General features: G+C 31.2%; 3 protein-coding genes and 1 long non-coding RNA gene across 13 annotated transcripts in view; 1 reads left to right on the plus strand and 3 right to left on the minus strand.

Annotated features, from left to right (window-relative positions):
* The window catches only part of LOC145964652 (uncharacterized), a 167,997-nt gene that overhangs the window by 139,025 nt on the left and 1,881 nt on the right, over nucleotides 1-27,091 (minus strand). The window lies entirely within an intron of this gene.
* On the minus strand, nucleotides 3,114-5,682 carry LOC145964011 (uncharacterized). 4 transcript variants are annotated; one of them, XR_014436324.1, is made up of 4 exons: nucleotides 4,471-5,682; nucleotides 4,171-4,288; nucleotides 3,742-4,064; nucleotides 3,114-3,363 (listed from the first exon to the last, which is right to left on the minus strand). It is a non-coding gene; the product is annotated as an uncharacterized LOC145964011 (long non-coding RNA). The 4 variants fall into 4 exon arrangements; XR_014436326.1 differs by lacking the exon at nucleotides 3,114-3,363 and having other exon boundaries at nucleotides 3,535-4,064; nucleotides 4,471-5,112; nucleotides 5,257-5,682; XR_014436325.1 differs by lacking the exon at nucleotides 3,114-3,363 and having other exon boundaries at nucleotides 3,535-4,064; nucleotides 4,471-5,140; nucleotides 5,257-5,682.
* On the plus strand, nucleotides 15,607-24,273 carry LOC145964643 (alkaline phosphatase 4). 5 transcript variants are annotated; one of them, XM_083087630.1, is made up of 9 exons: nucleotides 15,607-16,018; nucleotides 16,110-16,193; nucleotides 17,648-17,750; nucleotides 18,595-18,815; nucleotides 19,273-19,465; nucleotides 21,308-21,474; nucleotides 21,820-22,131; nucleotides 22,562-22,982; nucleotides 23,313-24,273. In XM_083087630.1, the coding sequence occupies exons 3-9, from the start codon at nucleotides 17,666-17,668 to the stop codon at nucleotides 23,543-23,545; spliced, it is 1,632 nt and encodes a 543-aa protein (XP_082943756.1). In that variant the 5' UTR covers nucleotides 15,607-16,018; nucleotides 16,110-16,193; nucleotides 17,648-17,665; the 3' UTR covers nucleotides 23,546-24,273. The 5 variants fall into 5 exon arrangements, with proteins under 5 accessions (XP_082943756.1, XP_082943757.1, XP_082943755.1 ...); XM_083087631.1 differs by having other exon boundaries at nucleotides 16,114-16,193; XM_083087629.1 differs by lacking the exon at nucleotides 16,110-16,193.
* Nucleotides 24,160-27,075, minus strand: LOC145964647 (uncharacterized). Its single transcript, XM_083087639.1, has 2 exons — nucleotides 26,807-27,075; nucleotides 24,160-26,180 (listed from the first exon to the last, which is right to left on the minus strand). Exon 2 carries the CDS (start codon nucleotides 26,168-26,170, stop codon nucleotides 24,668-24,670), a length of 1,503 nt encoding a protein of 500 aa, XP_082943765.1. The 5' UTR covers nucleotides 26,171-26,180; nucleotides 26,807-27,075; the 3' UTR covers nucleotides 24,160-24,667.

The raw sequence follows: 27,091 nt of genomic DNA on the forward strand, positions 1-27,091 counted from the left end.
AATGATAATTTTCAAATGATAATTAAAAACAATGTATACCATCGATTATTCAAAGGTTTCCGCAAGAAAGAAACTTTATGATATTACTTTGAGTTCATTTTTTTTAATGAAGTTTTAACATTTTAAATTTTTGAGGACCACATTCTTATAAGTCGTGGTTTGCCTTATCCTCGTGTCACCGACTGATGTCGCACAAACTTAAGATATCCGACAAGGAGAAGCGACCCGTTGATGTATGGGGAACGAAGCATCTCTTGATGCCCGTACTGCTCTACAGGGAAATCAAGACGGACCACGTTGCGCGACTTATCCTTCTTCTCTTGGAGTTACGCACTGACATAACACGCCACTTGATGTTTCGTTCTAACGCATTTCATATTGAGAGACAAGATCACACTTAAAATATTGATGAAACAATAGTTTCTTCCTATTTCTGAAAATACATCTTTTTACGTGCAACTCATAATTTTTTATAAATTTTCACAATAAAACACAGAAAAGTCTATTCATAAAAAATTTTAATCAGTACACAATTAAAAATAAAAAATTATTGTGTGAATCTAATTGTAAAAAATAATACAAAATAAAAAATGGAGAAAAAGAAGATAAGTTAATTACGTAATTAAATGAAAAAAATTAAAAATAAATTTATTTATTAGAAATCTCTAAAGTTTAATCGTACTAGTGTAATTGGTGTTAAAATATTAAGATCGTAATTTTAAACAATTTATTCTTATAAATAGTTAAAGAAGTAATAGGTATCTTGTAAAATTGATCAATTTTAATCACATTGATATTTCAGTAAATTTTAGAACAAAATTGATTTGTTGCAAGCAAGTTATAAAGTTCTTCGACCCTGAGGGCACCCTAATTAAGTTTCCATCTTAATGAAAGTGTTTCGCCGCAAAGTCTACCGACGAAATGTCGTTCGACTGTGCTCAACCTCCCAAACAGTGCAAATCTTTTCTTAAGACTTCTTGGAACTTGGAATGAGATGTCTGCGAGAAAACGATTAAGTCTAGGCATTTACTCAACCGAAACATCAAAGCCAACCGATCTCAATTGCGTCCTACAATTGCTCTTAATCGCTTTTTATTTAAATTACATTTTATTATTTCGATATCCAAGCTGCCTACTTAAATTTCCACATCAAAAAAGCAAGAATTGTTTTAATATAATATTACATTATATTAAAAATTTTATATGTATATAAATCTTGCTCGATAATAAAAAATGATATTCACATCTTATACGCAAAACTATATTATTTGCATTTAATTTTCATTTTAAGTTATATAATATAATTTTTACTTTCCACCATTTCTCCAATCATTATCATTTGACTTCTCTGATGCAATTTTGATCCTTCAAAACACTCAATTTTTGAATTCCAAAACTCTTAACGTATAGAAAATACATTTATAAAAAATGAAAAAATAAAAAGTATACAAAACGCAAAATGTACGCGAACCTAGTGAATGAAGACACTCGATGACCGGCAGAAGCCGATAAAGCTTTTCCACAGCGGGCCACCAGTTCCGTATGTCAGAGGAAGGAAAGATGAGAGAAGGAGAGAGTGAGAAGTTACGATAAGACGGTAGACAGACTCGCGGGGTAAGCCGGAAGGATCAAGGACGAAGGCGCAAAGACGGAAACCTCCGTCGGCCAAAGCTCTCGAATCTGAGGGTTGCTGATCCTTGAGCAAACTGGATTACTATTTACATAGAATGCGCCCGAGCAGGACGGCGCGCGCGCGCGCGCGTTTAGAGAACGTCAACGTTGATTTTCCCGGGAAAGGCTCGCTCACCTTGATCTTACTCGCTTGAATCAAAGATCCGGGTCTACATTATGCCAGCGCGACCCTTCAAGCGCACACATTGTCCCCGGAATTCCGTATGCACGGTTAATTATGGATTGGGTCAACGAACTTCATCGCGTCTGCGACTTCCACAAGCGCGCCAGGATGCGCCTTACGTCTTAATGCGAGAAACTAAACAAGAGATTGAATCGTAACTCCTAGCTTGCTAAGCTAGTTTGGTGAATATTCGATAGTCACGACTTTGTCAGAAAATGTATTATTTTCAATTATTAATATTTACGGAAAACGTATCATAAAAATTTCAAAGGTAGAAATTATGAAAATATGAAAAGTAAACATATGTACATGTATTGTAGGTATGTTATTACAGAGAATTAAAAAATAGGCGCCGTAAAAAGGATAAATTGTATTAGAGAATTCGGAGCTGTGAAAAACTGTGAAAAGTAAAAATTTTGTCACCGAGATGCGTTCTATAAATTTTTAAAACACAATATTGCATCGTTAATATCCTATTGAAATATCGTCAACATTTCCCATACAGATACGTAATAGGCGAAACAATAATAAATAACGCACCCCGAATCCACCAATAAATTACCATAAATCCCACAACAGAATAAATTGTAAAATATGTTCGCTATTATTATACGCACACGCGAACACGCAGTCCAGGTTAATAACTGCAACGCGAAATACCTCTCGAGCTCGCAATAAATCTGTCACACGCGTCACTACCGCGCGTTTCATCGCCGGCAAAAAAATGATTACTGCTAGCGAAGCATTTTCGTGATAAATCCACCCCTCGATCCTTCGCACGAGATACACTCGACTCGATGGCCAAAGCTGTCTACTTTCCTGCGCAACGACCCCGGTTCCGTACTGCTGTATCAATACAATCCGGATCGGCGTCGTTCGGAAATCCGAATACTCGGATATCCGGTCCGCGCGCGCACACATTTCTACATCGCAACGTAAATCTGAGCGCGAGACTAAGAACTGCCAGCCGACGACATCGAGCTCTTTTCGCTTGATGTTTGTCGCATCCGGCATATTCTTCATGAAAGAAGTTACCAAGATTGATCATTAGATCGAGCTAAGCATTTATTTTAATAGGCGGAACAATAATCAAATTAACAGCCGAGCTATTTATTATCGTGAATATGTACTTATACAATTTATAGACAGAGAAAATTAAATTATTCCATATTTTTGAAGAATTATTGTCCGACAGAGAAACTTTGTATTTGTAATTTCAAACACGCATTAAAGTTATTATTTATTGGCTATTTTCATAATTCAAGTGAATTATCATGCTATCTCTAGCAAATATAATAAAATACCCTTTGAATATTCATAGAAGGAAAAGTAAAAGCGTAATGTGCTCCAAATTATCCGAACTTCCAAGTTTCATTCATTTACCGATATTATAATGATCCCATCCTTTTATATCATGTAAGGTTCATATTTATTGGTTCATATAATCGCACTAACTTTGACATTTATCTATATTATATCTGTATTATTTTCATATGTATTCATATTATCTAGAAAGAAATAAAGTATCGCGAGAAATTAAAATAAATTAACTTCAAAGTATAATAAATAAGCTTATATAAATAAATAAGCAAAATCAATCAATTAAATTTGTTTAGCGGAAAACTTAGCATAAATCAAACTTCAAGAATAATTCAAATATGACATAAATTGTATTCGATTCAATTGCCATTAATGATTGACATTGATATATGATGTTTTCGCTATCATGAGAGAGAGAAAGAGAGAGAAATATCGCAATATGAAATTTTATCGACTTGTCGATGATACTTGGCAAATCTTGACGCGATAAATGATATGTATCATGTATGATATAAGAAAACAGATCTTATGTTAATTTCGCCAATTTATGCACCTTTATTCATCACCTTTATTCATTCAAGATGGATTGTAAGGCGTGCGCTTAATTAGCGCTTACATGAGACCGCCTGAAAGGAAAGAGGACGTAGAAATCACGAATATTTGCATATTGCCGAGGACGATGGGCAATTACGGTAATCCCGTCTCGGTAAGACGTTTAATTCTATGGACGATCAATTTTGTGGACTCGGTAATCCTCGCGATCTCGGATCCGCGTTCGTTCTCGCGTATCCGCGTATCCTTTTATCCTATTTTCTTCTCTGTTTTCTCTTTACGTGTGGGGATTGCCTCTTCCACGCCACGAGAGAAGCTTTAAGCACTCGCGGAGTTGCTGTTGGAACCATGAAAAAGAAACATTACTTGAAATGGTCCGATGGCACAGCGCACTCGCGTATCTCCTATAATAAATTTTCTATCTAACGAATCTACGATTTTACCATCGACTTTTCGATAACGCCGCTCGTACTTTGATCAGTTATATTCAACTTGGCAAAAATTGAATTTTTCCGCGCAATTTTTATATATCGCATCGTACTCATTCATAAATTAACTGTTCTATAAAGGAAAAATATGACGAATACATTCATTATTTATAAATATTTTATATATTTTATAAAATTATGGTTTATATATTTTTTGCGCCACATGATTTCTTTTAAAATAATATTCGAGCGTTCAATTGTGAGAAGCACTCTTTTGTATTTTAAATATATTTTAAATATATTTAAAATATTTACCGACAAGAAAATATCACTACGTCGAATTAATTACACATTAAATGGAAACAAATTGCAATTCAATTAGCTCGGGTCAACGAAAGTAATGAAACTCCATTGTGCGTCATAAATATCAATGTATACAGAAAAATACATATGTCACTGAACGTGTTATTACGATTCTTAATAATTGCATAATAATTGCATGATAACCATTATGGCTATTGTGCTTAAAAGGTATATGTATAAGTGATCTCCCTTCTCGGAAATGCTATTGACCAACGCTTTTCTATGTCGAGAAAAGCGTCACGGTCAAAAGTTTGCTTTTTCAAAGGGCAATGGCCTCCTTCTCTTTCTCTCTCTCCTCCACCTGCTTCTTTTTCACGTAGTCAGCTTTCAGGATATACTTGAAGCGGCCACTACGTGACCTTTGAACGTACGAAGCAGGAGTTATAGGTCACGCGTGGACCAAGAGCCTGAAGGACCTTCCTCGCCGCTACATCAACCTCGATTACTCCTGTTTCCGCTCTTATCCTCCCACTCTTACCACGGAGACCACGTCGTAGTCCTTTCGGAATTACGGTCAGAGAGCTTTATGTCTCGATTCTCGCGACAGAATAACAGATCGCACTCTTCCGGCTACGTCGCTACTTTTGTCGATCTCTGTCCGGGCCATCAGAGCAAAGTCGATCTTTTCAGTCATCCATTCCCATTTCACAATAATTTTTAAAATACTAGATCTTTGTAGGATCTTTACGATGATACGCACATAACACAGGCAAAATATAGAAACGTGAGAATAATTACATTTATAACAGAAAAACCCTCATCTGATTTTTCATTTTGATTTTCCTTGTCGAATAGAATAGGTTATTTTTGCGTTTTCTCTTTTCTTGCTTTAAGAAATACAATTTATATATATATTTTTTTTCTTTCTTTTCCAATATTATCTTTTTTTAAATATTATTTTAAATATTATCTCTCTATAAAAAAAGTACTATCTTATTCAAGAAAATAAATCTTGAAAATCTATTGATATAGATTTATAAAATTGTTCTATCTATCTCTTCTATTGTCTGTAAAGCAAAACGTTTGACGAAAAGAAAAGAAAATCGAGAATTGGAAACGAGAAGGAATATTCTTTGCCGATATCCAGCCGATAATATCCGACTTTTCCGCGATTCGACGTCGCTTCGAGTTATTCCGATCCATTAATAGTAACGATAATTATTATAGCTCTCGTCCTTTCGCGAAATGATCGATTATTCCCGTGACGTTAATTCCAGCTTTTTTTTCACATCGTTTTTTAATATCGATTATCGCCAGCCAACCAACTCGATCGAGAGAAAGATAAAATTTTAAATGGTAGTACTAACTGGATTACTCGATATAATCGAATCGTCTCGCGAGCTTTGTCAATTTGGGATCTAACAACTTTAGCATACTCCGTGAAAAACGTGGTTAGCTCATACTCTAAGTTCGTTTCGCTACAAATTTTTTGACAGAACCGGTAAAAATATCGATGGGAAACGCACAAAGAAAGCATAGCGTATACAAATTACATTAAATGGCAGAATAAATAAAAAAATATAAAGTGAGGTTAAATTTTGAAACACCAAAGTGTGCGTAATCTTTCACAGAAAAATCACGTATGTGATTTATGATGTGTTTACAAATTTATTTTTTCATTGTACAATAAGATTTATAATCCTTCAAAACTGCAGATAAACATTTACCTAAGGAAAAATTTATTTTTTTTTTCATAATTATTTATTTTATTTTATTTTCACGAAATTAATTTTCTCTAATTGATTTTCTCTACTTCGCCTCTTTGTTTGTTGTTATGAGAATTCTTGTAAATATATAACGGTGTATAAAAATCGCTTTTACAATGTCGTGTAATAATCAGAGTTTATGAATAAATAGTATCCCGCGAAAATGATATAAATATTAAATCAAATTCTTTGTGTGGATGCAGTTTAATAGGTTGCATGCATGCGTGTGGTAGTGATCGCGATAAAGGTTCGAAATGTACGTTCGATTTTACGTCCGGATTGGATTTATGAGTACAACCTGCCGAATAAAATGCGAGATTCACCTCGTTCCACCGTTAATGAATCTGTTAGACGCCATGAACGTTGCTCGTGCTTGTAGCCGCTGCGGTCACGAAAAATTATTGAAATATAATATACATTTCGATAAAAAGAATAACATGCGCCCGCATCCATCAAATGCAGATACACAAACGAGAAATAATCCCGCGGAAATAATAAAACAAAAAAAGCACGAAGAAATAAATAACACATGTAAATTATCAACTATTTCTATAACGAAGAGAACAGCTTGTTAACATTGTTATTTTTACGAGAGATAAAAACGAATGTAAAGAAAATTCAGGGAAAATAAGTCTATCGGCGTCATTTTAAAAGATATTTAAAAAATACTGATTTTAAGTTTCTGTATTTTAGTTGCACCAGAGACAAGCATTGCTGGATGTTATTTATTCAGTTAGATATTAAATTCCTATGCAAATATCTTGGAAGGCAAGCTGTTGTCCTCAAATTCATGTAGCTAACGCGAATGCACCAAGGTAATTTCACATTTTAGTGCTAATACGGTATATCTTACCGCATAGTAAATGAAGAATATTCCTAAATTGCGAGTTTCTGCAACCGCTGCGTTAGTTGCGTTTCATCACGCATAGTAAAGAAAGAACGAATGTATCGCATAACTTTTAATCGATATAGTCGCAACCTAATTCCGCGGTATATGTTTGCGAAGAATAGCGTTAATCACGCATAACACGCGCGCGCGCGTGTAGACGACTCCCACTACGCGTCATAATTCTTAATCACGATATCACGGTGGCGGTCCTGGGTCTGCGGTTAATTAAAACAGCGAGCGTCTCGGTTCTACCCGAACCCGGCCTTGAAATTAACACGGCAGTTTACGGTCTGTGTTTACTTCGCGTCCCAAGTTTGCATATTCCCCATTACGTAGCTTGTGTGCGTACGCCTGTAACTCGTGATAGCCGCAAGTGTGCGTGCATGCACGAATTCTCGCGTGGTCCTTCCGCGTATGAGCGGCAACCCGGAGATCCCGCAGGACCCGGAATATTGGTCCGACGTAGCGGTATGTAACTGTATGAGGTCGAATTGCTGAAGGAGATGGTTCGCTAAAAGAGCCCGTTCACCGCGAAAGGGAGGGAGAGAGAGAGAGAGAGAGAGAGAGAGAGAGAGAGAGAGAGAGACAGAGACAGAGACAGAGAAAATCTGGCTTACAATCCAGGCTTACGGGTGAATTAATTACGAATAAGACGCCGGCAACACGAGACACACATTATACTTTGCGCGAAAGTAGCCTCGTTTTACTTTCTAAGCACCGGTTTCAAAGTATTAGAATCACAGGGTGTTCGCATGTAGGTAAAGACAGTAAATGTTATGTATCCGCAAAAAAGAGGAATTAACAATTGCATTTTACAATATATATTTTTACAAAATATAATTTCTACGTAATTTGTAAATTTCCGCATATCAATCATGATAAAAAGTCATGATAAAATTTTCTGTCCGCTCTTAGATACATACATGTGTGTATATATGTATATATATCTGTATATGTTATACATATATACTGTTATGTAATATTATCTCTTTTTAAGCGACATTTCGTAAAAGATATTAAACGGAGAATATTCAAATATGAAATTTATAAAAGCTACTCGCCAGAAACTCGAAGTGAGTTGTACTCTAATCTTTCGACGACTTTAGCGAGAGAAGCTGCAAAGTTTCTTATCAGCGCGCGCAAGATATATCCCTGAGTATTCGTCCATTGGACCCCCTCCAAGTAGTGGTGGATAAAACAATATTCCTTATCAAGAATTCGTAGTCGTGAGAAGTTTGTGAAAGAAAATCATAGTAGCTGTCTGCGAGATAACATCGAATTAAGATAACTCGATGAGTGCGGAGAAAAAACACTTTTCTAAAAATTACATTTATTCTGTCACATGGTGTACGAAGTAATACAAGAATTTCAAAAGACTAATTAAATTTTATTCTTCTCATTTGATAATCTAATTCCCTCTACGATAAATTTTAAAAACTACAAAGAAATTTTATTTTAAATATTTAACTTTAACCAGTAATTGTGCGCATAATATAATTTAAATATTTTCGTCCGGACACGCAGGTTCAATTTATCCGAGACAAACGGAAATGCTATTTAACGCTCCGTGTTTAAATTTAAATATTTAAGGAACCTTAATTCACATGTAAGTGCACAATCAGTGGTGGCTTCATTAGCTTCTTCATAGTGAGAATCTCCGTGTATATTTCGCGCAGCCGCGCTTATTCAAAGAGCGTGGAGGGCGAGAGAGGCGAGATTCGAGGTTCAACATAAAAGTTTCGTGACGTGGTTTTTCGCCTTTTACGCAGTAAAATCCGCTCACGCGTTGACATTTCATTGCAATATGTACATGTGTGACGTATGCACGAAGCGCGAAACTAAGTTGTCGCCCCGTGGAAAATCCGTGCGCGCGCGACACGACTTCGCGCAAAACAATTGTTTGCTTTCGCAATTAACGCTCGGTCGCCTACGCTGCGTGCAGTTTTACGCATATCTGCACTGTGGATCTAGTCGGCGCCGCGATATGCATATGTAGCAACAGCACCGTAGAAATAGTGAACCGAAACTTCCAAGCGAGCGGTTGCGCCGCGTGAAACGACTCGACTATTTTTCGGTGGAAATCGAACCGCGAAAGCTTTCACACGTTTCTCGTATTTTGCATAGCGAATGACGAATCTAAATTTTACAACTCGCGCGATACCGTTCCTATCTCAAGAGTAATAATTGTACTTACACGTAAAAATAAAAGTCATTCTGTTCTTCTGAGAGCCTTCCCCGTTGCATAATTTTAAAAGTTAAAGTCTTGCGGTTACAAGATTTTTAATTACATTTCTTGTTTTTTTTCGCGAAATCTCATTACTGAACTAAACAGGAAACTATAAAAATATTATTCTAAAGTTTCAAGTTTATGAATACAACATGGGAAAATGAGAGCGTATCTTTATATATTTTTCTCTAATTACTTTATGTTATTATTATTTAAAACAGAAATAATAAAAGCAAAGATTCACGATTTAAAAAATTCGTAAATGCTTTTATATACTTGATATATTTTATCAAAAAGACACTGAATAGTCCACTGGTTTAGAAAATAAAAGATATGTTTTCGAATAAAGATTCGAGATAATCATCATAATTTTGGAGTGCATATGAAAAACCCTACGGGTTGCTAGCGCAGTTACAAACACGGTTCTGTATATTGCATCGCCGTTTGAAATGAAAAGCATTTGATAACGAGATCTTATTGCAGACTCTCTGAGCGAAACGAGGCGCAACATCTCGCATCCACGATCATGGATATTCTGTATCCTAATTCCACGTCATCGAGATTTTTGCATAATGATGTAGAGCTAAACGTAACACATTCGGATGTTATGCATCCTGTAATGGACAACGATCCCATACATTTCTCGGATATACGATTTTGCTTTACTCTCTTCCTCTCCCTCTTCTCCTCTCTCTCTCTCTCTCTCTCTCTCTCTCTCTCTCTCTCTCTCTCTCTCTCTCTTTTTTCTCTGCCATCCTCCCTTGTAGTAATTATTACTCGCATATACAGGTCGAGGCGTATAAAATGTGACAAGTAGATATTTCTATAAATATTATAATATAAAATAAAAATATTATTAGCCAAAGTTAAAGTCTTTCGGCAGTTGCCACATCTTTCGAGTATATTTACTTTTTTCTGTTTAAAGCCAAATTTTTTTAAAAAAATTTTTTGAATTTAATACACAGACATAAATTTTTTTTAATAGAACCTTATATTTTTAGCATGAATAATTTTATATTAAAATAAATTTTAAAATAAATACAGGTGAGATGTAGTCGTTCCATATCATATTAATCAATATTATGAATAGACAATAAAAAAGCAATTAATGTATTGTTAATTGTAAAAAATTTTTTTATTTCATGTAAAAAATAAATATAGAAGTAAGAAAGATATACGCGTCCCGAAATACATTACAATTTTTTATCTAATCAAATATTGTCTAATAAAATATTTTTTTATATTATCTACATATTATCTATATATTTTTTAAAAATTATTTTTAAAAATGCATTTCTCACTTGACATCAGAAAGAAAATCAAAAAAGAAATGGAATATCAAATAATATACACATGAATGGCTTGTAGTCGCTATATAATATTAAATAAAGCTTGAATGTTATAATGAATGTTTAATGTTATAATGAAATATATTTAAAAGTTTTATAATATTTTAAGATTTAATTCTTTTTTATTTTAATTGTTTCTACTTTTTATAAAATATGATTTGCATGCTCAAAGGTTTCTTTATTATCGACTGTAACGATAAATTCTTTCTTGGCTGCAAGTAAGTATTTTCTTATCATCCACTGTTATTCGAATTTTGTTATCTAATACAGATAAAGTAGTTAATTGAAACTTTTAGTATAAATTATATATTTTTTTCATAAATAATCTTGTGATCAAACACCATTTTTTAAAAACATCAATATACTATATTAATAGTCTTAATGAATCTTAATCTTTTTCTCTAAAATATTTCGAATCTATGATAAAATAATTATGATAATAATTATGATTTTATTTCGTGATTTTAGTTTTACTTATACATTTGTATTAAGATTGCGATAAGATATAATATCGGAATTACGCGGCATACTCATAAAAAAAAGATTTTCTGATAATCAAGTTGAATTTTTGCTTCACTTTGTTCTTGATTAAGTTGTCTCTATTACAATTTTCTTCAGACGAGCTCGCACTTGTAATAAAGAAACTCCTTGTTTCCAGATTGAGCTCTAATGATAGCAAAAAATATTTAAGATACCGTGCTAACGTGAAATTAGTATCTGTGCTTCTCATTTTCATATAACACCTATCTAAATATCTTTTTGTTAAGAAGTAAAATTTCTGAAATTCCTTAGAAAATTGAAAAATAAATCCATTATTTTAAAATAGAGATTCTGAAATTCTTAGAAAAATTAATTTTTATTTTCAAATATTTTTTTCCAATAACGAAAAAATAATAAATTATAAAATTTATAAAACAAGAAAAAGTATATCTGGTACATAGATAATTATTTAGATCAAAATAATTAATTTTTCTATTATAAATATTTTTCCGAAATGTTGCGAAATGTGATCGTTAATTATGTATGATTACATATATCTTATTTTTAAAATAATTTTGAAATTATTTCATGAATAAGGTACAATGATACATAATTAATGCTCACACTAAAAAATTATTAAATTAAAAAGTTAATTTTACATTAAATCTACAAAACAATCTCAAAAGCTATAAAAAAATCATTGGTAATCTTTATGCTTGCAATATTTTTTAAGTTCTGTAAATATAATATCTGGTAGCGGACAGATTAAAAGAGCCATTATAGGTTGTCGCATTGCGATAACGAGTAAGAATCGTAGAGATACTACTGTAACCGTGATAATCAGCCACTGATCACGGTAGCATTATCACAGAAACGTGTTTCCCCGTATTATCACGTGCTCCACTCGCGCGATCCACGATCGAGGGACACGCAAGACTCTCACCTGTCTCACGTGTCGATAACCGTCGCCAATCACGAGACAGAAACCTTGATTCACACCTCTCGAGACTTGAAATCGACCACGAGCTTGCAACGAGCGTTCTCTTCGCATCATATTGTTTTTCAAATACCGCAAATATCGCCCGAAGTACTGATCTCATAGAGCTTTAATTACTTATTTGTACAAGACTTTCTCGTCTTCGAAAACCGCTGATTATTGCACAATCTACGAGCAGCGTGCGTCAATCGCGCAATATATTGACTCAAAATATGCTGAAGCTCAATCGAATTCCAAATTTCACAAACTAAAACTTATACATATTTCCCTTTTCTCTGTTTCTTATTTTCTTTAGCAAAAAATTTTACTTAATGCCCATACAGCACAGAAAATTGCAGCAATATTGCGACAATATTGCAATGTTATTGCAATGTTACAACAATATTAATAATTGCTGCAATATTCTGTGCTGTATGGGTACGCGTGCATCATTATTTCCAAATTTCCAAATTACCGTGTTGTATTATCACAGGCTTAACAAGAAATATGCATCGATCTAAATGCGCAGTTGGGGAAAACAGATCTTTCTTGATGATAAATATGATAATGTAGCTTGCAATATAATTATCTTAAATCAATAAGTATATTTGAAACTTAATTAATCTGATATTACAATTAACTCATGAATAAATCATACGCGGATTTACGTGTTAACATTGAATTTTTCTTATCATTGGCCGCACATATAATGCAATTTAATGCGTTAATCATAAATACTGAATATATTTGACTAATAATGAATAAGGCAATTATCGCAAATGAATTTGTAGGCGCTGTAATAATTTTTATATAAACTTGAAGATCATCACGCGAAGAAAACTTCTACAATTTCATATAAGTAATGGATGCAGAATAAAAGAAAAAAATTAATTTCTGAATCTATATTAGTAATTGAGAAAATAGGTGCACTATGTATAGAGAGTAATAAATAAAATTATCATAATCCGATAAATATGTTTTTAAGCTACATAATGCATATCGATATCAAATCTTAATCTATATAAAAGAAGAATCTATATATCTTCACCAAAAGCATGATCAGTCATGTCAATCGAGAATGTCAGTAATCAATTCGGCTAATATCTTTGATCTTGTATAAAAACTGCTATATTAATTATTAAAACAAAATTATATATGAAGAATTATATATGATAATCAAATTTAATTTAATCAGTTAAACAATCAAGATAGAATTTAAATTGATATTATTATCGAGATTTGAAAAGTGCACTAATCATCAAATCAAATAATACTGATATTTTAAAAAATAATAAAATAATTTTAAAACTGGTTATTTCTTTTTTTTAATAAAAAATAAATTTAATGTAAATTTTATATATATATATATATATATATATATATATATATATATATATATATATATATATATATACAGGGTGTCCCATTTTAACTTGGACAGTAAAATATCTCAAAAACTAAGCCCAGCACACAAAAATGTTTCAGACAAAAGTTGTATGGTTTCGAGGGGGCCATAAGATGGTACCATTGGTTTGACCTTGAAGAGTCATTTGAAGGTCACGTGAAGGTCATTTCAATTTTTTTAAATGGAACACCCTATATATTTTTGCACATTCTTGTAGCTTATCTCGAGAGCTTTCCAAAACACTATAATTAAGTACCTTTTCGTTAAGTACTTTTTGAGTTATGAGGCTTGAAATAATTTCTTAATTTTATAAACCGTAAAATATCTTGTAAAATATTCATTTTTCGATTATCTTACCTTAATACTTTTATGTACAAAATAATGAGGAATCAATTGGTGTAAAGAAAACACATAGTTGTTTTTAAGAAAAAATATGGAATTGTTAATTGCAAATTACATATTTTTTCTTCAAAACAACTATGTGTTTTCTTTACACCAATTGATTCCTCTCATTATTTTGTACGTAAAAGTATTAAGGTGAGATAATCGAAAAATGAATATTTTACAAGATATTTTACGGTTTATGTAAAATTAAGAAATTATTTCAAGCCTCATAACTCAAAAAGTACTTAACGAAATGGTACTTAATTATAGTGTTTTGTAAAGCTTTCAAGATAAGCTACAAGAATATGCAATAATAAATAGTAGGTTCTATTTAAGAAATTGAAAGTGACCTTCATGTGACCTTCAAATAACTCTTCAAGGTCAAACCAATGGTACCATCTTATGGCCCCCTCGAAACCATACAACTTTTGTCTGAAACATTTTTGTTTGCTGGGCTTAGTTTTTGAGATATTTTACTGTCCAAGTTAAAATGGGACATCCTGTATATATATGTAAATCATTAAGAATAATGTATGATAGAAGTAACGCACGAATAAATATTACATATATCTTTAATGGTAACAAAAGTAAAACTCTAATATAAAAAATGAAGAAATACAAATTAGAAATTTAAGTTGCAATGCTTAGATCCTTTTTAATTTACAAAGTTTTCTTGTAAATTAAATCTCGACTTTTCGAAATTTTTTAGATTCTTTTTTTTTTTAATAGCGAAAGCAGTTTCTAAATACTTTAATGACGATATTATCGGGATGCGATCAATAATATCGTTATCAAAGTATATTTAGAAACTATAAATCTATAAAAACCTAATTATATAATGCATGTAAATTTTAATAGATATAAAAAAGAATTTGATTATTTCAAGTAAATAGACAGAAACACTTAAATAAACAATATAATATAATGATAAGATATTTCTAAAGAAATCTTATCTTAGTTTGAAGATAAAAATGTAATTCTAAAGAAATAGATGTAATATAAGAGCTAAATCATTATTTTATATCAATGCATATACCCACAATACTGCGCATTTTGTAAAATTACGATGGAATGTCAATTATAATAATTCTCGGAAAAAAACTTAATTCTCGGAATTTCAAACTTGATGCCTACAAATTGTGGATTGTTATTATAATAATCCTCATATATATATATATAAATATTCAGTCCATGATATGTAATTAAAATAGAATTTTCATTTTAATTAACCAAAAAAATTTATTAGATATTTATTTAGATATTAAGAAATATATAAATTAGATTAAGAAATATTAACAATATTAATATAAATATTAAGAAATATATATATTAAGAATATATTAATAAACAATTTATGTATTTATTATTTATTTTTGAATTTTCCCTAAGAAAGACTATGTTTGTATTAAATTGACAAAATTAATGCATTATATAAATAAAAATTTGTCAAATTAAAATTAAAATAAAAGTGGAAAGTTTACTATTTTCTCTTCATTTGTGTTAGTTCGAGACAAAAGTAGATTTCGCGATAAGGTGCCTCGTGCGCACGAATTAATTCGTATCGCGGACATAAGACAAAATGACACGGAGCCTGTCAATTACGGTTGGATTAGCAGCACGAGGGGGATCTCTCTGCCCCCTCTCTTTCCGCATGCAGAATCCGCGTACTCAGTGTCCCTTGCACGCTTCACCACCTCGTGCACACATAATCTGCCACGGCCTTTGAAACACTATATAAAGTGACAAAGCTGGCTCGCTCCGGTATCTCTTCGACTCACTTAAACTCGCGTTTTCCGGTCGCATCACACAATTCTAAAAGAATCCACTTTTGTCACGATCCTATCAGCGACCAATCGACTCAGAGAAGCGGCGATAAGTGATTAAGCGACGAAATTTAAAGGACGCCGCCTGCAATATTCGAGCGCTTTATTCCCGAGAATGTCACGCTTCAAGTCGCGCATCGTCAAGGCATCGTTGAATTAACATATCGACAAGCCCAATCGCATTGATTTGACACCATCAAGAAGTGCTATATAGTACATTAAATACATCGTATCCACGTATTCCTTCCCGTGACGTCTCAGGTAAGTGAAACTTAGTTTCCCCTTAGTTTATTGCATGCAAGATTAAAATCCCACTTTGGGGTGCGAAAAACACGTGTAAAGAATCGAATAGTCAGTTTGCAGATGCTGAGAAGATGACGAGATAAGAACTAGGTCGACAAGCGACCCTATTCACATGTACATACTAATATCGTAGGTGCGTATCATGTATCGAACGATATTCTATTAGATTACTAGATTGTTAGGAATTAATTCACTATAATTTTTTAATTGACTTTAGATTTAAAAATATATAAGAAAAAAATTGACTTAAAAAGCAAATAATAAATAAAGAAGACTGAAAATTATTATAAATATTACATATAATATCCAAAAATGTTTTTCTATGAAAATATTTAATATACTTTTTAATGTACTATAGTATTTAATGTACTACAATATTAAAATAATAAACTCATCTAGACTTGTTAGTAATCATGCTACTCCTCGAAATCTTCAAGACATCGCTTATAACAAGTATATAACAACATTGTGTATAACAAGTCACCGTAACCGAGTAATTACTAATTGTTATGCATGGTGTCGTAACCAACCAATTTTCGAACCGAAGTATCTGTAATAATATAAACATCTCGTAAAGAAATTATAGAGTACAACGCAATAATTGTTTGCTTCAAAGCGGGAACATAAGAAAAAATCGTACACAATATTTAAACCACTTGTGTAAACGTAAGGAAATTGTGTGAACAGATGTCGAATTGAAATTTCCCGATGTAAACAGGACATTCAGTGATATAGTAACTTTATTATATAGCTTGATAACCGACCCCTGTGTAGTTCCCCTTTCTCATATGATAATCGTAAAGCTAATAGCGTATCAAATCAGGAACAGCTGATCGCATCGAGTGAGCTACGATTTATACTGACTACAATACCAGTAAACGCGAGTCAGTAACTGCAAACATTAAAGAAAACGAAACTGGCGGACAATTTATGCACAGGCGCCGCGTAAAAAAATGCCAGTAAAGCAAAAAAATAAAGCTGATATGAGCTAATATCTTTTTTCCGAGGTATTTCCGAGAACTAATTATGTATGAATATTGTTATGAATATTTAATTTATGAATATTTAACTTAGCAAATTGCATGCAATAAACTATCTGTACTAAATTTAATTTGTCCGAAACACGGAGAGTTAATGAAACTTTCAAACACGATAATAATATAGCAATAATTATTCAAGTTTTTTAACAAAATTTTTTGCTTGAATTTATTTTCAAATATTTTATATGAATATTATATTACAGTTATTCATTTTGCATTATTTATGTTATAAAATTTTCGACTAAGTAATATAAAATAAAAACAAATTTTGAATAACGAGTGATAAATCACGATAATCGACATTAAAACAAAAAATATACTGTAAAATGTACCATTAAAATAAGTATTGATAAACTTAAAATATGTATTGATAATTTATGTTTAAGCGAATTTAATGTCGACGAGTTTTTCACAATTCTGATAACAATACTTACTTACTATACAACCGATAACAATAATTATTATTCGATCTGGCATTAAGTGAATAAGAGAAAATAAATTGTTTTTCTGCAGAAAATAATGGCGAATTATTTATCTTATGTTACAGAAGAAGAAGACATACACAATGAAGCAATATATCTTATTACTTTGCATCATAGCTGTTTTCCGGGATTCTAAAACGCTACGTAAAGGTTCCACGGATTACGAAGGTTTGTTATAATTTATAAAATAATTATTATCTGAATTAAATCCCAAAAATTTTGAATAAGTATTTTAGTAAGATTTTGAGTATTAAAATCTCGATTGATTTCCATATCGTATATGTAGATATATGCTTGAGATTTCCATATTTTTTAAATTATTTTTCACAATTACAATATTAATAAACAAATGCATCACAAATTCTAAATATATAATATACATACAAAAAAAGAAATAAATTATAAATAATGTATACTATATGTATTGATAAATTTAAAAAAAGCAGATTGTTTTTTTATTATTTAAATCAAACTTGCACGAAAAACGTCTTATAATAAAACATCGATAAAATGGCCATCATGTGAAGTTCGTTTTTTATTTTATTAATCATTAATAGTGTATGTAAACCGATAATTTTGAAATATTTTCATGTATTCCACTAGATAAAAAGCTATTTATATGTTCACAACGAACTTTATATATTGGAAAATGCATAATATGCATTTTATTTCTTAAATTTTGTCCTCAGATATTCTAAAGAATCAATATCTAAACGAAATAAACGTTTAAAAATTGCTTAAAGTTTTACGCGATTGTTTATTAACGTTAATTTTGATAAATTTTTCTCCATTGCACGTGTATCATAAGATAAGATTACAATCTAAAAAAAGCAAATCTCACTAAAACATTATTTGTCCAATGTTATTGATACAGCCATGTCTAAAAAACAGTTTAATATAATGTCCCTTAGAGAACTTCTTTGATGCCTCTTTTGAACTTTGATGTTGCTTACGAACATCACCCGATTAGTATTAGTCTTGGCAACGAGGCGAAACTTTGATCTCTCATCAGATATGTCCTTCTGGCTGAAGTCCGGCCAAGACACTCTACATAAGATCCTGGCGCACCGGAATAATGAAAACCGTGCCAAGAACGTGATCATCTTCATCGGGGACGGCATGGGTTTGTCTACCATCACGTCCGGTCGAATCTACGTAGGTCAGCTTAAAGGTCAATCCGGTGAGGAATACCAACTCGAGTTCGAGAAGTTCCCCAACACCGGTCTCGCCAAGGTAGATATTTAAATCGCATCGATTGCGCCTTTAATCTCGACAATGGTCTCGCGAGGCATGACGATGTTTGAAAATCCTGTCACGTTAAGCCGCTTAATTCCATCGCTGCATTTGATAAGGACACGCCGCGTTTATCCGTATCGAGAAAATATGATAAACGCGATATTCGCATTACAATTAAATCTTTATTAAATTTATATTATTATATTATTTATTTAACATCGTGCATCAACATCAACGACGCAATTAATATATTTTATCTTACCGGAAATGATAATTTTAATATATCGATAAAATGTACTTTGAAACTATTGACAGATTAGATGTCAATAATTATTGATAAGACATAAGAATCTGTTTCCTCAATCAATATTACGTTATTAATTGTCAAAATCATATTAAATAATAAATATAAATATATACGCATAATTGTTTCTCCATTATTACATATTTATAGACTTACAACGTGGATAAGCAAGTACCCGATTCCGCTGGAACAGCTACTGCAATATTTTCTGGTGTAAAAACGCGATATCACATTATTGGATTGGATGGCAGAGCTGAAGATCAAAAATGCGATAAAAAAATCGTTGAAATTAGTAAATTGTCCACCATAGCCAATTGGGCACAAGAATCCGGCATGGATACAGGTGAGAATTTCTAAAGACAACATTTTATTAATCTTGAAAGATTTCAAAACGGCTCACATTTTATTTTTATACAAATTATTTCTTAAAACATTTTGCAATTTATGTGAATTATAAATTTGGCTTATTATTAGCTTAAAATTTGAGTGCTTTATTTTATTATTTATATAATAACAAATAATAACAAATAATTAATAGCTGTATTAAAAGTATTTTAATCAAAGTTATATAATAGTACAACACTGATGAAGAATTAAGATAATAATTCTATCAAAAAATTACGACATGGCACAAAAATATTTTTTCTATATTTCCGTTAGTTTAGAATTATTTAGAGAGTTATAAAAAATTATTAAAATTATCAATTAATTAGTTTTAGAAGAGATTTTTATAATATTAATATAATTTCTTTTAAATTATAAGCAATTTTGCTAAGAAAGAAAATATTTAATAGAATTAATTAAAAGTTAATTGAAACTTATCATTCCTGATAACAAATCTTTCCTTTGATTGTCGTTTAAAACTTTAATCAACCGATAAATAAAATAATAAAAAATTTGATCAATCTATATCATATTCATTAATAGATCAAACCTTGACATAAATTTACGCTTAAGATTTAAATATTACAAAAATTCTTAGGAGGTTAAATTTGAAAAACAGATTAAAATCTTTCTTATATATCGATTATTATCAATTAATTAAATTTTCTACAACGCGATATTTCGCGAGATAGCAATCTACAATAAATTAAATTTATGTAATATGAAATTAAATTTTATATATGATTACATAGGCTTATAATTATATACATTAATAATTTTGCTAAAATTATAATAACTTTTCCTACGTCAATATATATATATGATGTTTATATTATATCATATTAAAAATACAGCAAATTTACACGGTCGTTTGATAATATGTATTTTGTATTTAATTACAATTTACATATATTAAATAAACAAATCCAAATCGGAATATTAGTAATTCCAAATTAATCTCATAGTAAAAAATGTAATTTACATTTCTTATATTAACAAATATTGGATTTAATGAGAAAAAAAAATATATTTTTATACTTTTATTTAATTTATGTTTTGTTCAAATTAAAGCTTAAAATATACATTTAATTGAATACTGTCAATTTTAATATGAAAAATTTGATTTTTCCCATTATTATTAAGGATATTCCTAAAAGTGTTATGAATATGAATATTGTACCCGCATAATGTATGAAACAGTATCAATCCTATAGAGAACACGTGTCACGCGTGATCGGCTATTCCATTAACATAAGTGTTGGTGCTGAGTGGATCTTGTTGAGGTTATATATAGTGAAAGTCTTCTTAATAAACGAGAAGGTCATGAGCCAACCTTCTATATTGTCGAGGACAATTGGTCGCCCATGACTGATTTCTACTTTAGTAAAATAATGGAAGCTTTTTATATGCCAATCTAACTCGCCGATTAGTATTTAACACGTTTATCTCCCATTGTACCTTAGCAATCCATCAGTAGCTATTTTATGCGACTAAATTTGTATAAAAATATCTTTTATAGACATAATATAACGCAAACGTAATACAATGCACGCGCGTATGCGTATACATTTTTATCTATATTTAATATTTTCTTTTATATTCTCTTTAATATAATATTAATATTAGAAACTTTAATATAATGTTGAATTGTATTAGAAACTTTAATCATTTTCAGAAGTAATTTCCTGATATAACAAATTTAAAAAAGTTATTAAATTAATAAAATTTTAATTTTGCTCTCCGCTATCATTTTTACTGATAAATAAATTTCAGGGATAATTCATGTTTAATTAATTAACAGGATTTGTTACCACTACTCGTATTACCCACGCCACTCCTGCGGGACTTTACGCGCATACTAATAGTCGAGAATGGGAATGCGATACCTCGATACCAATGAACCAGCGAAATTGTGCTAAAGATATCGCTAGACAACTCATTGAAGATGAACCGGGAAATCAATTTAAGGTAATTTGTTACATGTGCATTCATATAAATCAAAATATAATCCCCAAATTACAGATTAATAGATTAATAGATAAAAAAAAACAGATTAATAGCAAATAGCAAAAAGAAATTGTATATATATATATATATATATATATATATATATATATATATATATATATATCTAAAAAATTTGAATTACAATTCTAAATGATTGTAAACAAATAAAGTATATATAAATTTATCAATTTTATCTGCTTCATAGCATTTTTTTAGAAATTTGCATACAATATATTACATATTTTGAATCTGAAATGAAAATAAAATAATATGATTTGCCTCTAATATTGACGATGTTTTTTAAAGGTTATTATGGGTGGCGGTGCGCAATACTTGGGTATGAATGTGAAACCAATTGATTTCGATGCCTGTCTCCGATCTGATGGTAGAAATTTAGTAAAAGAATGGCAAGCGAATCATACCAAAGGAAGAGTCGTTAACAATACGCAAGATCTCATGTCTATCGATATCAATAATACGTCGCACATCCTCGGCGTTTTTTCGCCTGATCATATGCCCTATCACGCCGTTAAAAGCGCCGAAACTCCTTCGTTGGTGAACATGACAACGCAGGCAATAAGATTACTGAAGAAGAACAAAAATGGATTCTTACTAATGGTCAGTAATCATCACTGAACATTAAATATTTATACCAAACGCAAGTTAGATTACGACACAGAACCGAGTATTATGCAAGAAAAGCGCTCAATGAATATTAAAATGACATTAATGAGATAAAAACGTTAATCGAAATTATACACTATAAAATCTTAAGGGATTAATGATGATACGATTCTTATGTAAATTACGCGGTGATGACCATTTTCGCGTAATACGTTCCTAAATACACGTTCTTAGGGTTTCATCTTCCCGGATGCTTGTCGAGGTCGTATTACTTGAACGCATTATTCTATACGTAATTTGAGAGAGCTGCAATCTTTGCCTAAGTTCAAAGTCTTACAGAGAACTCCGAATTGGAATATTAACAGAATCAATAGAAAAAAAAAATATTTTTTTCTTTAGCAATTTTTTTTATATGATTTTCTAGGTTGAGAGCGGTAAAATCGATATAGCTCATCACAGCAATTGGGCGAAACTAGCATTACGCGAACTATACGAACTCGAGGAAGCGGTCAAGGTAGCTCTTCGACTCGTAAACTTGGAAGAAACATTAATCATCGTCACAGCTGATCATTCGCATTCATTCACATTGAATGGATATCCTCATAGAGGCAATGATATTCTCGGTTTCGCCAACAAATCTAAAGAAAACTCCTATGAGACGCTTTCCTATGCTAATGGTCCTGGATTTTTTTATCATCGGAGAAATGATAGCAAGAACGTTGATGAGACTTGGAGAGACGTCGCTGAGGATCCGACTCACAATGATCCCTTTTACATGCACTTTGCTGGCAAATACCTCAAGGATGAGAGTCATGGCGGAGAAGATGTCGGAGTTTATGCTATTGGTAAGAAATACAATTTTTTTCCTTAACAAGGTTTCGCTCGCTAATAATAAGATTTCTATATTTTTAAAAGTTATATTATATTTTTAAAACTGTTTGCTTCTAATTATTTCTTTTAAAAAACAGTTTTATTATATAATTAAAGAGTAAAGAAGACTTTGCGTCATTTCATGAATTTAAATTTTATATTTGCCTATTCAACGTGCTAATTGCTACGTTTTAATTGTTTGGATCAATAGAATTAACTTGAAAAATAAAATGAAATTGCAATTATTCATTTTCGTAGATAACTTTGACAAATGATAGAAGATATAATATTAAAATCTTTTACAGGTCCTTATGCGCATTTGTTCCGAGGTACTTTTGAGCAGAATTACATCGCTCACGCCGTGGCATATGCGGCGTGCTTTAAAGATTGGCCGTCTCATTGCGACAATGCTTATAATCGCTACTTTTATGGTATCAATAAAATACCACAAAGTAACAAATTTAATTCGGCACGACAAAATACTATATCATTCACAGCTATGATCTTTTTGTTAACAATAATGTTTATACAACTCTAATAAACCGAATATATTTCTTTTCAAGGATAATACATTTCATCAGCCAAAATGAATGATTATATGCAGTCGCGAGAAAAATTCATTTCGATAAATTAATACAAATAATATTTATTTTATATATATTGCTTTTTTCTCGCATCTATTGAAGAATATTTTAACTATAAATTTTGTTAATAATGCAAGTAAAATAAGTCGTGATCGCGAATATATTTTTTTAACGACATGCTGATAACTTTCTTATAATTTTATTTATTATAATATTAAAGTGCAAAAAATGATTACGATTTAATTGAATGATACAGATTGTAACACGATAATTTTAAAATAATAATATTTTCGAGCAAAAATATATCATTTAATATACTATCGAAAAATTAATATGAAAAAAATTTTAATATTTTTTATACAGTTTTATGTTTTATACAGTACATTTAGTTTTACGAAAAATATGACAAATTTATAGACAAAATTTATGTAAAATAAAGAACAAATATAACAACAATTATAAATATTGATTTTCAAAATATATGAAATGAAATAATTTTATGTACTTTGACACGTTACTTATACAAAATGTATACAAATCTATGTAGATATTAGCACACAAAAATATATTTTGTACAAATTAAGAACACATCTTTCGACCTAGATGCTTTGTGACTTGGTAATTATACGTAAATTATTATGTAATTATGATTAAAATAAAGTTCCTCATATCGTTTTGTAAATGTGTTTTATGATATAATAATTACATCATAATACAATATCTTATTTCAATTATTCTATAGATAATAATTTAATTTAGCTAAAAGTAAAAACTATAATTTAATAATAAAAAGCATTTTTATATTATGCATATTATGCATATTATGTATATTATGCATATGTATTGAATTCGACAATTTACCAACACTTTGATTATTACACAACTTTTTTATTAAATTTTGCAAACATTGATGTATACAATAAGTGTAGAAAGTAGTGTTGAAAAAGTAGTGTTGAAAAATTACTATTTACAGATAAATTTATAAATTTAAAATTGCAGAAAAATATTCATTTTGAATTAAATGCAAAAGAAATTAAAAAAAAAAGAATCTTTTGTAAATCTATATGATTTTATCTTTATGATTTTCCCCTAATAATAGCGAGATAATAATTTTTATAAATAAGTGGCACTGCATCATCGCTAACGAAGTTTCTATCGGGTTTGATCGAGGCAAATGGATTTTTTTCTGGCTCTAGTATTGTTTCCACATCAATAATCGATTTTATTCTGATCATTTCTCGAGGAATTTCGTGTTTTGTGTAAGATGTCACGCAAACGGGAACCTGCGTTTTGCAGAATTCCCTTATCGTCTCTGGCCACGTATCTCTGCCTTCAAAGCCAGTTTCTCGATAAAGACCCGGATTAAAGAGACACACGAGATGAGGTTTTATAAACTGTTTGGAACGACAGAAATTATGGTAAAATTTTCCAGGATGAAATGAAACATTCACACATCGACCAAATGATTTGCAAGCCGAGCAGATTTTTACAGCGGTTAAAAGATTTAATGGTACTGCCGGCAGTCTCAATTCCGGGCCAATAAATATTAATTTGAGATGCTTTAAATTCGGAAGAAAATGTAAAAAGAATTTTTCCCACACGTGCAAATTTATGCACTCAAATTGAAACTCAGCGCCTATTACGTGGACTACAAAGGTATCGATAGTTTTCCAATCCTGACAAGAAATTTGCATGGAATATAAAGTTGTCAATGGAATAGTCGATATATGAGAGAGACTGCAATAGGTATAACAATCCATGCTGCAATAATATGTCGAACGATTATAAAGATGTGCCATTAACAAATCAAAATTATTCGGTAGATGAAGCGGACTATTTTGAAAAGTATCCGGAATCTCGGGATCCACGTGACCATTTCTGTGCTGCATAAATAACACTCTTCGAAACACCTGAAAATCCTGACACCATTCTTTGTGTTTATCATCGTGATCCTTGCAGAATAATTCGATTTCGCATGTCGAACAGTATTTTAGAGCTTTTGAAAAATAACGACAGCTGCAACAAACGCGAGGGTAAAGAAGGATCTCTTTCTCCCAGGGCTCGAGAAATCTTTCCAAGCGGCATTCTACAATCTCGATTAATTTTAGCCGATAAACACGATAATCGTCGGCGGTGAGGTCCGGTAGAAATGACAAGCCTCCTCCGTTTGTGCAGACCTCGGTGAAAACTTCACATAGCTCGCGATGCTTCAGCCATCCTTGCTTCTTGTGTTTAACGGTGCAATAAGAAACCATGCCGCAAGATTCGCAGATCTCCTCCGATCGTTCCATGCAGATCAAGCACAGGTTCGACACGAAGACAAAACGTGGCCAAAAGTTTAGCACAACGGTGTCCTCCTCTTCGTCACTGTCATCTGGCGATTGGTGCTGCATCGAATGTACCAGTGGCAATTTCAAACGCTGATAAACATCGATCGCATTTTCGAGGGTAGAAAAATCTTCCTCTTTTTTTTCCGTTTCCCCTTTTTCGTCGGAATTCAGTTTTTCTGATATTTTACTCTCGCAAATTTTTTGACTAACGCCCGAGAATTTTTTTGAATTTCTTCTTCTCCGACCCATCTCAAAGAAACTGAAATAATTAAACAGAATGAGTAGATCGAACTTCAAAACATTTTTATGAGAAAAATATTAATTTGTTTCGATTAAACAAGTGATCGCAATTTTACAAGTTAAAGTCACGATATTAATACTTCAACATGTATAAAATAAAATGAAACACGTGACTTAAAATTAAAAATACTTCCATTTTTCGAACCTGCTATGTATTACATAATGTATTACATAATGTAACGGTATATGAGAGAGTACGAGTATTTCAGTATTTCTAGCGCGCGAACATGATTGATTATATAATCGCAACCCGCCAAAGAATATGTAAATGGACGATCGTTTTAAAATATTACAACACGAAAAACACGTGCGTGCATTCTGTAATTAACACAAATCGCAATCGCTAATAAATTCGACTACGACAAACTCTATTTAGATTTGATGACTCATTCTATTTCTATTTATCAAAAAAAAAAGAATTATCTCTTAATTTAGCACGCCACTAATTACAAAACGCTATTAATTACAAAAAACTAATTTGCAATTTTGAAAGTATCATTAACATTATTATTTTATATGTATTTTAATAAATAAAATCAAATAAATATTTAATTAAATATAATTGTTCAAAATTCGAGTACTTACCTCAATAAGTTCTTCAAAAAATGTTCTTTTCAATCCTTAATTAAAAATTCTTATACGCACAATATAAAAAACATTGTGTAAAAAACGATATATCACTATGCAACATATTGCTCTACAATTATTTTAATTTTGAGCAATTCTCTCGCGATTCAGAGGAGCGATTTATGTTAATCCTTGTCGATTAAAGATTAGACGTCTCGACCGTTCAAGACATTGCGTGGTATTGTTAATGCGATTACGCGATGGGCACTATGCCTAGTCTCCCAGACATAAAGTATTTCAAGC

This window comes from Camponotus vicinus, unplaced genomic scaffold, assembly GCF_025532165.1.
Source record: "Camponotus vicinus isolate PSW18456_S1 unplaced genomic scaffold, iyCamVici1.0 SCAF_13, whole genome shotgun sequence".
NCBI lineage: Eukaryota > Metazoa > Arthropoda > Insecta > Hymenoptera > Formicidae > Camponotus > Camponotus vicinus.